This window comes from Halyomorpha halys, unplaced genomic scaffold (assembly GCF_000696795.3).
Source record: "Halyomorpha halys isolate HHAL.00 unplaced genomic scaffold, Hhal_1.1 Scaffold244.1, whole genome shotgun sequence".
Lineage (NCBI taxonomy): Eukaryota > Metazoa > Arthropoda > Insecta > Hemiptera > Pentatomidae > Halyomorpha > Halyomorpha halys.
The window spans coordinates 529,579-542,679 of NW_027110917.1; the positions used below are offsets into that span (position 1 = coordinate 529,579).

The window sequence follows — 13,101 nt, forward strand, 5'->3', positions numbered from 1 at the left end:
AAGAACTTCCTTCAGTAATTTATATAATACTTTAGAAAACATTTTGTATTATTTCCTTAATACCACAAAATGAAAGTCACAGAAATAAATTCATGATATATATCTTTAAATAGGGGAAAACTTAGTTTTAATATAGAAATATTCTAATCACATTGATAAGATGATCTAATCTAGTTAAGCTGTAAAGATAATCCTCAAATGATACGACTGATAAATAGAAAGATAATGAGACCAAAATTGGTGTATAGTTATCACAATGCTTACCAGATTGAATCATCAAGATAATAATCTTTAAAAGGTGAGCAAATTAAAACATTAGTTTAGGCGATTAAATTAAACGATTTTCGCAATCACGATGTCCTTGGAAGATTATTTTATACAAATTGTAAATGTTTGTCAAACATAATTGGGTTGGGGTTCCGTTTCGATTGTTGAGAAAAACGTTTACAATTACAAATTTAATTTATATTTTCTAAATTACTATAATGATTTCGTAGGTGAAGTCAACTAAATAATATTCACATTAAAATCACAGTCGACTGACAACTAATACACAATTCCTAGTACATTTTTTATATGAAGGAAACAATTTGATTCTTCGAAAGACCTTTATAAGAACGAATTATATTAAAAATCACTAACCCGTGTTATAACGGAAGTATGGGTACTTGATTGACTTAACAATCGAGACAAACGCTGACTACGCGCCCACATTTCACAACTAGCTTTCCAATCGGAAACTCAAAATCATGGGATCCAAATTCGTGGTTAAAGCCGCTTTCAAAAACTCGTAACGAACTAGTTGTTCAGGAAGCATGACGAAATGCCTATAGAATTCTAAATCCGCTTCAAGAAACGGTTTTGTTTTAATTTATTCAATCTTCCCGACATCTTCGCCCACTTTTAAAACAACTAACCTTTGAGCCATCGTAACCCTATTCTAGTAAAATCAATGTAATATATGTATATTCTTTAATTTAAAGATTTTTTTAAAAAAATTATCTCGGTATTAAAAGATAGCTGAAAAACAAAAAATTATCTAAATACTAATGGCGCTCATGAACTTCACAACTATCTTCACACACGCGTAAAATTGAGAGTATTTTTAAAGTGCTGTGTATGCATTTAATATGTGCATTATCTAATCAAATTTACTATATTTTTTTATTGTGGTAACGTGCATTATCGGATGAGGCAACGGGCACATCAAGTTGAACTGCCTATAAAGATAAAAGATAAGAACGTCCTGTTGGTCTATAACTTTTAACACAAAATGCTAAACAATTCATATTATAATAAAGTGTAAAATAAGGTTATAGTAGATACAGTTTAATAACTTATATCATCTATATGGGTCCCATGGATTTTTAAATCAAGGATTATTATTTATGACATGATTCAGAGTATTTCTGAAAAGATTAAGGTGTTATCATTTATCAAATATAAATTATATATATAAGATTAAATACAGCAATCAATCAACTGACAAACAAAAATGTATCATTGGTTCATTAAATTTACCTAGTAGAGTATTAAAACAGAATTTTATTACACTGTTTCTTTATTATTTCTCTCGCGACAAACTAACATAAATAATCATTAAAATCAAGTCCTAATCATTTTTAAATAATTTGTATTTTACAATAGGCATCATTTATTATTCTTATTATTACTTACTAGCAGTGCAGGAAGAAATAATTGAAGGTTTTTGTTTTTATCAAAAGCAATATCCTCTTCTACACACTAAAGTTTTTTTTTACAAAGAAAAATTCTATAAAGCTAAAACATATTTACTTTGTTTAAAAAAAAATATAAAATTATTCCGTCAAATGGATGTAACCAATTGATATTTTTCATAAAAAATAAAATCTACATGAAATGCTCTAAACCTCTTTTTTTTTTTTTTTTAATAATTTTTCAAAAGTGTACATATTTATTTATTTACATGCTAAGGTGAAAGAACTTCTATTAAGAATATTATCACTATTCTATATTGGTTGAACCACGTTTCAGGTTTACCCCACATTCATGTACTTATAGACCTCAATTTTTAAATTGCATTTATTTATTTTTTAACTATTGTCATATATACAAATAATTTCAAAAAGAAATGGGTGTAATTGTCAAAATGAGGAATAATAGTACATGAATATGGAGTAAACCCGAAACGTGGTACAACAAATATAGAATAGTGATAATATTCTTAAGAATTTCACCTCATCATACTGACAAATAAAAAAAAAAAAACAACTTCTTAGGAAAGAAAATCCAGAATTATAAATTAATTTTAGATAGTTTATAACAAATTTTTAAATAAATAATTTATAAAAGGATCCTGTGAACACTTGGTTAATTTAAAAGGTCACTGGAAACAAGACCAATTCTCTGAGTCAGTTCAGCTTACTTTCACTAAGCAATTTTATATAGTTCCAGTTATAAGGGGGAGAGAAAGTAGACCTACAGATCAAGCTGGAAGTGAAGGGAATCCTGAATGTGAGAGCAAAAATTTAGAGAGGCACCATGAGTGCAGGACCATAGCCGCTAAAAGAAAGTATGAGGAATTATTCACTCAGTGACCATGTAATTAGCTCCACTAATACTTCCTTTCACAGCTCTCTGAATCATAAAGACATATAGTCTGAGGACTATAACTTTTATTTTTACAGTAAAAAAACAGGAAATGAAAGGATAAAAATAAATTTTCTTTTAAAAGTAGTTAAAGCTTCCTACTGCCCTGCATACAACTAATTGCCAAATGACTAGTATAAAAAATTAATTTAAAGAATATCAAAAAAAAAAAGTAATATATTTGAAAATCATTGTAAAAATGTTTATAATAAGTAATAAGAACAACAAAATACTTTATTATGTACAAAGTAATTAAGACAAAATTGAAAATAAGATAAACATGAGACTAGACTAAAGATAAGTGAATGAGTAATAAAACAAAACTAATGTAATCCACATTACCTTGGATTAAGAAACACAACTTGTAAAAATCACCAATAAGTATATATTTTGTATTTGTTTATTACAACAAATAAATACTTTTAACCAAACCTTGCAATTATGTCCTCTAATCTCTAATTATTAAAAAAGCAACCATGTGGCTGATGATGAAATCCAAGCGATACACCACACTAAGAACTTCCTTCAGTAATTTATATAATACTTTAGAAAACATTTTGTATTATTTCCTTAATACCACAAAATGAAAGTCACAGAAATAAATTCATGCTTGGAGTGGTTTGAGCAATATGGAAAACAGCAATGTGTTTAGAACATCGAACTGACTCAACATTTGAGTCAAAATTAATGATTTTTCATTTTTAAAAATGTGCAGATAATTACAAAGTAACTTCACTAATTTAAAATACAATAAGTACTTTACAGAAATTTCTAATAAAATAATGAACTTTTGATTCCTAACCATTAGTTAAGTTCTAATAATTGTAACTTAAACATTATAGCATCCGATATATATAAGCATTCTTACCTGTAAGCTGCACCCTTGGATATTTAGACTGCTGATCTCCTTCATCACCAGTTTCTTCACTGGAAGATTTGACTTCTTCTACAGGTTCTGTCTTAACTCTTCTGGGTATTCGAACTGATGGCTTGATAATTTTAATAGTTTTCACACCATTTTTTCCTTTCACCGGAATTAATATCGATCTTGGCTTGTTTTGAAGTGTTGATATATTAAGAACCTTAGTATTTGTTCTTGAGATGGACGGCTTAACACGTACAACAGGCTTTGAAGTTTTTACAGTACACACTTTAAATACAATAAAAATTTAATTAGAACCCATAACAAGTTTTGGATACTATAACATTTAAAGTTCTAAAATAATGGTTTTACCATCTATCGGATCATCATCATCACTCTTATGTAGCGTTATGTGATCAGAAGAAGTATCATCACACAACATATTGAGCATAGATTGGTCGAGGGCAATCTCAGGCTTGATATCGCCATTATCTTCCTCAATTTCATCAAAAGAAACTGGAGAAAACTGTTGATCACTTGAGAGACCTGATCAAAGATGATTTTAATGATCCCATGTTACTTAGAAAATATATTTATTAGGGATGTTAGAACTGTTCTTACCACTATCAGAAGCTGAACTTCCTGAAACGTTTCCAAGTGAGAAACATTTTTGTTGAGATAGTAAATCTTCATTTGGCAAAAAGTCAAGTGGCTGATTAAAAAGAACAGAGTCTATCAGATCAACACCCGAGTGGTCCCAATAGTTTTCCTAAAATAAAGTAAACATATGGTAATGAATGTGGACCAGATAATTCGGTCATATTTACAAACTATTCTTCCAGAAATCACAGTTGTTCAAACATCATGAAGGACATTAAGGCTATGTATGAGTGAAAAAACAATAGAAAAATGAATAAATCAAAGCGTAATCTATCAATAACTTCAAACTATTAGGTTTAAAATAATAATTATCAAAAGAATCTTTAAATCGCCTGTTCACTAAGTAACATAAAAAAATATGCCTAGACTGATCAATAATTTAAATGATTGAAATTTAAGTCTGTATTACTTATATTTATAGCTGAATAACTGAACTCTTATTCATTAAACTAAAAATACACAGAATACAGTCCCTCAAATGTAAACAATGTATCAAGTAAAACAAACACTTTAATTTGAGTAATTTCTAGAAGTGTACTTAGGAATTACAAAATAAAAGCAATAATATTTAACAACTGCAATAATAATTGAAGGTGCAAAAGAATTTTATATCAAAACATTGTAAGATGAAAGAAGGATAAACATATGTATGCAGAAATTCCATATGTTATCAGATAACAAGTACTTAACATTTTTAAAAATAAAATTAGGCTTATAATCAGGAAATATCATATTTGGATGTAAAATATTGCAGTATAAATTACGTATTTTAGTTGAATTAATACAATCAACCAGGAGTGAAAGGCGACCACGTGTTTAGATTGTTGTTTATTAATCTATGATAGAAGTAAAATTAAACATCTTATGTACACAGTTATAACGGTGCTATTTTACTGACAACATTTAAAGCAGGTTTAGGATATGGTGGCATTTGTTATTTGTCAAAGTATACAAACTTACAACATTCTCATCATCCTTAGGATCGGATTCTATTTTGATATCCTCTTCTAATTTTATATTCTCGTCTTTGTCAAATATGACATCGAGGAAACTAAAATCTGAAAGAACAGACATGTTTCCATATGCCTGAATACAATTCCGAATAAGGTGGTTTCAATTAATTCAAAATTCACTTAGATGAACAAAAACAAACACCCCACACCACCGATTAAAATTTCCGGGAATCCTATGGTCAGCCGATCGCTATAATCGGCGACCCAAACACACACGACACGCACCGATCACCGACTGACGGTCACCTAACGAGTTGGGCACCGTATTCTGTTAATAGAGATAAATAAACTTTACTTTATATGACAAAGATTTATTTTTAGATGAAATAAAATCGGTAAAAGCGAGAAAATAATTAAACTTAAAGAAAACTATAAAACTAAGAGGCTGATAGCCGACTACTTCCAACGTGGAAGCAGAATGGCGTCGCGGGTACAACTGGCTCCTTTCAAACCACCACTTGCCAGCCTCCGATTGGACGATTTTCTCTCCGGGACCCACCCACTTGAAAGGTCAATCTTTTGAACTAACTTGGCTCGCTGGGAAAGTCCCGAAATACCATTAATTTATTTTATTTCAAATGGGAAAGTTATCATTATGCAAATATTTACTATCTATAAGATTAAACTATTATTTAAAAATATTCATACAAATGTTGGCAGAATGTATAAATAGTTTAATCTTTAAAATGGTTTTCCTAGAATGTATTACAGATAAAGGATTACTGTAGTACTTATCTCATTTGATATTAATATTTAAATTTTTAAAAACCCAGCTTTAAAAATTTCTTTTTTATATAGTAAATGAGTGACTGGACAATAATTTATTCCTTTCTGTTTAACTAATTGTAAGATAAAACGTAATATTTAATGAATGTGCATTATGTAATTTTTAATGTATTTACGTACATTTACCGATATGACTTTTTTTTGTTTGTTTTTTACTGGTAAGGTAATACTACATCCTTACTACAGATCTTTCTATTTATTTATTTATGCTATTTATGTAATTGATCCATTTATTAAGCACGTGGTTTGAAGATCCATATGGAAACTTGATGGAGATACTATTTTTTAATAATTGTTCATTTTATATAGAACTCGGCTCTTTCCTTCAGTTATCCAAGTTATTAAAAACTTATTTTCAATTTAAAATTGATAATACTTCACAAGCGCACGCATGTCTTATCAGTATATTGTAATTTATTTCAATAAATAATGGTAAAAACATGTTCATTTCCGCTTAGTGCAAAAATATCGGCAAAACAATATAGTTTTATAATTTAAAAAAAAAAAAAAAACGAATTTTTTTAATATTTACGGGGCTTCTAAATTCTTGTCTCTGCTTGAAAAATGTTGAAATAAACCTCAGAGAACTTGAATTAACTGCGTATCGAACATGTCTTATTTTCCGACCTTGTCTTTTAAAACCCGTTAAGAGGAAACCATTTAAAGGCCCTTTCCCTTGATCATTGAAAAAAAATGATAAAGAGAACAAGTCAATGAAACATGAATAATTATTAAATATATATTTTAATAGGAAGGGTATTTTTCTCTGGGTCAACTTCCTAAAACTATACGAAATTCCTCTATGGGTTATTCACCTCCAGAGAACGGTATATTGATGAGTGTGAGTATGTATAACAGAAGGAGTGTTTGTGTGTGAGTGAGGAGGGAGTGGCCTTGGCGACCAGCGGCTTTTTGACACCACGTGGGTTTGTAAAGTAACCTGAGAGTGGAGGTTATTGTTTAGGTCTTGTTTACACACGTGAGAAACATTATTAAAGTGTGTATATTATTATAATCATTATTAATATATTCCAGTATCCTATCTTTTCAACATGACGAAGTCTGTGTACAAAGCAAAGGTGAATTTTTTTTAATTATTAACTTTTTAGTACTTTAATCCTTTTATTTAAACTGTTTTATTTTTATTAAGCATTAAATCTTTGCCATCATACTCTAATAGTATTAAAAACTTATATTCAATTTTCTATTATTTTGAGTTAAGCTCCCTGTAGAAGGATAAAAACTAAACCTAAAGGATCCTTTTCAGTTGAGGTTTGTCATAAATGCGCTTAAATATCTTCATTTAATGGTGTCAGTTTATAACAAATTTCCATGGTCTACCATTTTCTCTTTTTGTTTAAGTGAATACAAGTCCGCCATCATATGGGAGTCATGGTTGTAAAGAACTATCCATTTGATTTGCTGTTAATGAACTGTTTGTAGGTTTATTAGAAACATGTATACCAAGTTTCATTAAAATCGATCCAGTTTTTTTAATGCGCTGAAGACTGTACTTGATATTAGAAGAACTGTTTGGTGACTTATTTGTTTAATATTACTTTTTCTTAAGCAGTGAGAAACAGTTATTCAAATTTTCATTCAAAACCAGACTCATCTTCACTTCTGATTTACCATGCTTTATGTTTCATGTGTTAATAATATCTTCCCAAAAAAATGTTATTCTCATTGAGAGGAGAAGATGGTTGGGGGTGCGGTCAGTAAATAACACAAATAAGTTGAGAGAACTTTGTGGCAGAGCTTTTAGCAATTCATTATATTTTGTTTTTAAAATTGTCTATTTTCTACTGTCTTATATTCTTAAGATTATTTTGTAATAAGTAATCCTGATTTATGACTTTCTAAATTTAATCAAATCATTCTTGAATTAAAATATAAGAAGATGGTCAGGGTTGTGGTCAAAAAAAGAACAAATAGCTTATAACTATCAAATTTTTACGGTCAACTACATATACATATACATTCTTGAATTATTTTTAGGAAATCTGTATTATACAAACCCAATTAGGTGATGTCATAATACAAGAAAAACTTGTTTCTTTTTTATATAAGAAGATGGTCAGGGTTGCGGTCAAAAGAGAAATAAAAATAGTTAACAACTATTTATTTTCCGACGTTTCGCCCCACTTTGCAGGGCTTCATCAGGGCTGTTCAAAGGAATCGGTTGAACAGCTAGTTGTCAGTGTTTAAAATATTAGAAGATTAATTAATATAAGAACAGATAGTTGTCATTGTTTCTTTTTTGTATAATTGTAACCTATTTTTACTTTCACTTATTTATATATAGAGTGGGAAAGTATCACAATCGTGAAAAATTTCAAATTTAAGTTTTTAATGGAAATGCATTTTTTGAGGTTCTGTGTCAAAAAAAATCTAGTTTTGCAAAATGTTCTGTGGTTTGGGAACAGTCTATCTCTAAAGAAAAGTCATACAAAATTGAAATTACATACTTAAGGTGGGTGTATACTTGGCATGCGACAGCAACTTTTTCGCTAAAATCGACCTCCCAGAAGTGCCACTTTATAGTCCATTTTATCCATAATGGCACAAACATGTTTGGTCTTTAATATCAGATAGGTTTTATCCTCATTGAAATAGAGTAACAGGGCTTAAATGTCAAATTTTCAAAAAAATCTTTCTTTAATTTTGTTTATTCGAAAAAAATAGATAGTTGTCATTGTTAGAAATAATATACAATGTTTAAATACAAAATATTAAAGAATTTTTTGGATAACTAAAGGATAAATAATAAAATATATAAATATGATTTAAACGAGAAATGCTGTAACTGCATAATTTTTCCCAATAGCATGATTGTTTCGTTATCTTTTGTTAAACTGTTTTATTCCTAGCAGGAACAAAATTTATATTTTTTATTTCCATCTCGAGAAACCCTAAAATACAAACTTTTATACCAATAGAAAAATAAAAATTATTTGTCACTTGTCTTCAAGTGTATTTATATATATTTTAAATCACAAAAATACCAATAACTTCAACAGGAGCTCACTGACCTACAAAAACTTGGAGGCGTAAGTAGGTAAGTAAGTGAACATTGTGTTATATGCGAACTGCACAAGATTTTTATTTATGTTATTTCAGTTACCTACTTTGAATATAAAACATATTTTTTATCATTCAAATTGCTATCTATAATCTAAATGTGTCTATCCCATAATTTTCAAAACACATTTTCTTATAACTGTTTCTCAACAATTGCACTTAAGAACCTTAAAAATTTACTTAAAAAAAAAAAAAAAGGTTTATTTTTCCGACAAAATATACTGTATTTTTTTTTTTTTTTCTGACCTCCTAGAAAAATTAAAACAATAAATTAATTATATACATAGAGATGAGTGTATATATAAAAGGTGAGTTACATCTTGGATTGCCATCGTGGCATTATAAGATAAGCTGCCGGGTCCGCTGAAGGCAGTGTCATCGATGATGAAATATACTGTAATATAAAGATACTATTTTTAAATTAAAATAGTTGCAATAAAATATTGGGAATGTGTGAAAAAGTATGGAAATTTCTTAAATGTTTTATGTATTCATGACATTTATGCAATTCAAATGATAATTACTTCTACTTTTCAGGGTAGTACATTTACAGTTGAAGAAGTGAAGAACATAAAGGAATCTTATGAACTGAAATCTGATGAAAGTGAGCAGGATGATGGGTATGATGATTCAGATAGTAATGAGGAAGATGAAATTACGGAAGAATTGGAAGAAAAGAAAACATCTAAGAAAAGAAAACTTGAGGTTAATTCTTATTATACAAAATATTTTAATTTTTTCATTAGAAATAATTTTTTATGTTTTGTTTTGTTTTTTAAACACCTTTAGTAAATTTTGAAATATGTTCTTGTTAGTGTTACTTTATTTGATCAATTCGAATCTATTTTTGGAACATCATCTTTTATCCTGGTGACAACTGTTTAAATATTTATTCAACATTCATGGCACCTATTTTACTTCTCTTCTCACTTTTATACCAACTATAAAAAGAAAATATGAGAATCATCTTTTTATTTTTGAGTGAATACAACTTTTAAATTAAAGTAAACTATTTTAAATATTATATAAGTTCCATTTTCTTGTAAAATATTTAAATTATATAGTATATTTAAGATTCTGCGATTCATTTCTCTAAAGTACCCATCATCTTTTAGTATCCTCATTCGTGCTCCCACACTTTGGCTATGGATACATAGTATTAATTATATGGTAAATTAGGAGAAGAGACTGAAAGGATCAATGAACTGCTTTTTTACATTCATGTTTGGTATTCTCAGATATTCTCGTATCTCACACAGTCATTCCTGGCAAAGTTGACTCTTTACTAATATTCTATGATAATGGCCTGGTGGCACATTTTTATTCCAGTTCTCAAGAACCTATGAACCTTGCTATATAAGACACCTCATCACCCTATGTTTATCCTTCCATCTATTAAATACAAAATTTCAACCTACTGATTTGTACATCCCTTCCCATGTAATTGTTTCTTCTGAAAAATCCTTTATTGTTTGAAATACTTCATTATATAAAATCTTCTTTTAACTTTTCTTTATAAAAAGATCATGCATATTTTTTTTTGGCTCTTCTAAAAAGAGAGTCTAATTGTGCTTTTAAGAAAGATTGCTTCAATATTATCAGAATTTTTATGGCACCTATAATGTTGTGATCTTTAACTTAAATTGTTTATGGGCCCAGCTAACTTGAAATGTATTTAGCTCTATTCTAATACATAGGGTGCTCATTAACAGAAATGTTTTTTATGATCTCACGATTGAGATCTGAAATTCGAGTTGACTTTACCACTAATAACTCCAGTAAATATTGATAACAAATAATGTTTTTGTTGTATATTTTAAGTACAGAGATGGATTTTCTTTTCTTTTTAAATACATTAGTATCGTATCATGTATTGTTAAGTATGTATTATAATGTAGCATGATTAGATCAACAGATCATCACTTTCCTGTACCTTTTACTTTCAGTTCGTATTGAGGAAGGTAATGAAATGTTTTTTAGACTTTAATTATCTTCAAAATTTCATTAGTACTTTTTGTTTAATTTATATTGATTCAGTGTAAATATTATGTATTCATTCTAATACTTGACAATTTACAATATATTCAATTTGCTGTTTCATTAGGATGGAGAAAAATTATCATCTGTCTCCAAAAAGGCTAAACGTAAAGGAAAAGTGGTGAAACCACCTACTGCTGAAGAAATGGTTTCCTTAAGGGAAACAGAAACTTTATTTCAATCAAATCTTTTTAAATTACAAATTGATGAAATGTTGTCCGAGTTAAAGCCAAAGAAGTCAGTAAAGCGACACATCCCTTCTTGGTTGGAAAATTTTAAAAAAGTTCTCATGAATCTTTCAGACCAGGAAGAACCTATATCAGTAAGTTAAATAAACTGTTATACAATTATTATTACATTTATAAGATGTTTTCATTTAAAATAACCTGTCGTATTAAAAAATAAAATGTCATATTGTTTTTTCAAATTAAAATGTAGAAAGAACTAACAGAGATTAATTTGAACCTTACTTATTAAGTGTTACCAGAACAGCATTAAGACCAAGGAGATTGAAGAAATTTTTTGAAAAGAAAAAAGAAATATTTTATTAATAAAATCTAAAAATGTTTGTATTGTTCAATTTTATTTTCAATTGAAGTGAAAGCTAGAAACAAAAAAGAAATTATGTGTAAAAACATAATGATTATTAAATTCATCAATTTTGATTAACAATATTTATCATAGCTCCCGAATGGTCCTATATAAAAAATGTAAGTTTTCCTAGAAATAACTGTTAAAAAATACTAAGTGTGATATTGCTTCATATATTTAAATTTTTAATTTTTGTTTGTTGTAATGTTGATACATACTATTTAAAGCATTATTTTTTCACATTTCTGTCAAATTGTGAATATTTTTTATTTTCATGATGTCTGTAGATTTAAATATCTATTGACAACTGATAAAATGTATGTTATTAACCATGCTTCAATTATAATGACTTAATTTTCCCTTTTTTTGCTCCTCTTGATTTAGGTTGTACTGTGTATATGCACATATGTTGTAATCAATTGTTTTTTATTTTTACAGTTAGATGATACTAAATGGGTAGAAGATTTGAACATAATTTTACCATTCAAGAGAAAGAAAGAAGTAGAAAAGGGCACATTTAAATTCATGAAGCCTGTGGATGTTTTCACTACTGGCTCTTATGACTTATTGTGCCCACTGGGGCCTATGTTTTCTTTAGATATAGGTGTTGTTATGCCAAAGGTTAGTTTAATATATTTATTAAGTGATTTTCAGATTTTTTTTTTAAAAGTTCATGCCTTTTGTAATAAAATGGTTTCTTTACAGAAATTTTTTCAGAAAATCGACAATCTCAACCAACGATATCATCTTAAAAGAGTTTTATACCTTTGCTACATTGCTTCAAAGTTGGATGGCAGTGATTTAATATCTTCTGAGGTGAAAATGCATTTTTCCTCTATGTCTGGAGATTCAACTAAACCTTTGTTAACATTTCGACCATCGGGAAAGTTATCAAATTATATTGAAGTAAAGCTTTTCCCTGTTCCAGAAATGCATAGTTTCTTCTACAAACGATTTGTTCCATTCAAAAATAATGTAAGAGCAGAGTGGTGGGGAGCAGAAATTGGTAAGGATTAAGTATCTTGTACAAATTTATCAATATACATATTACAAATTACTGTATACTAAAGTATACAGAATAATAGTATATAGAGTATATAGAAATAACAGATTATTTGGCATTCTATTAAGAACCTGTCTATAAAGACATTTACATTTTATGAAGTGCTCAGGACAAGAATACAATAAGCCGCATGATTTATATATTCAAAAAGCAGAGAGCATAAGGAGAGCAGTTTCAAAAAATACTCCATTTCTTACTTAATGTTTTTTACAGTTTATATTTCTTTGTATCATAGGAAAATTACTGGAATTATGGTGTTGTATTAACTAACACAATAAATAACTATATAGATAAAGAAAGGAGCATTCTGCTCAAAATTCTGTATTTCATATTGTCTTCAAAATTGTACTCGAATGTGTGGTCTTGTACTAAAGCGACTC

At 28.5% G+C, this 13,101-nt stretch overlaps 2 protein-coding genes across 2 annotated transcripts in view; one reads left to right on the plus strand and one right to left on the minus strand.

Annotated features, from left to right (window-relative positions):
- CrebA (Cyclic-AMP response element binding protein A) overlaps positions 1 to 5,615 on the minus strand; it is a 17,235-nt gene extending 11,620 nt beyond the window's left edge. The window contains exons 1-4 of the mRNA XM_014419639.3: positions 5,111 to 5,615; positions 4,112 to 4,259; positions 3,863 to 4,036; positions 3,497 to 3,778 (exon numbers count right to left, since the gene is read on the minus strand). Coding sequence (XP_014275125.1) covers positions 3,497 to 3,778; positions 3,863 to 4,036; positions 4,112 to 4,259; positions 5,111 to 5,224 — 718 coding nt within the window. The 5' untranslated portion in view covers positions 5,225 to 5,615. The remainder of the gene's footprint in view (positions 1 to 3,496; positions 3,779 to 3,862; positions 4,037 to 4,111; positions 4,260 to 5,110) is intronic.
- Positions 5,616 to 6,552: 937 nt separating this feature from the next.
- Mat89Ba (nucleolar protein 6 Mat89Ba) overlaps positions 6,553 to 13,101 on the plus strand; it is a gene marked incomplete in the record, with an annotated part of 20,568 nt that continues 14,019 nt past the window's right edge. Inside the window, 5 exon segments of the mRNA XM_067049005.1 lie at positions 6,553 to 7,028; positions 9,568 to 9,735; positions 11,135 to 11,389; positions 12,097 to 12,279; positions 12,364 to 12,664. Of these exon segments, the coding sequence (XP_066905106.1) occupies positions 7,002 to 7,028; positions 9,568 to 9,735; positions 11,135 to 11,389; positions 12,097 to 12,279; positions 12,364 to 12,664 (934 nt within the window).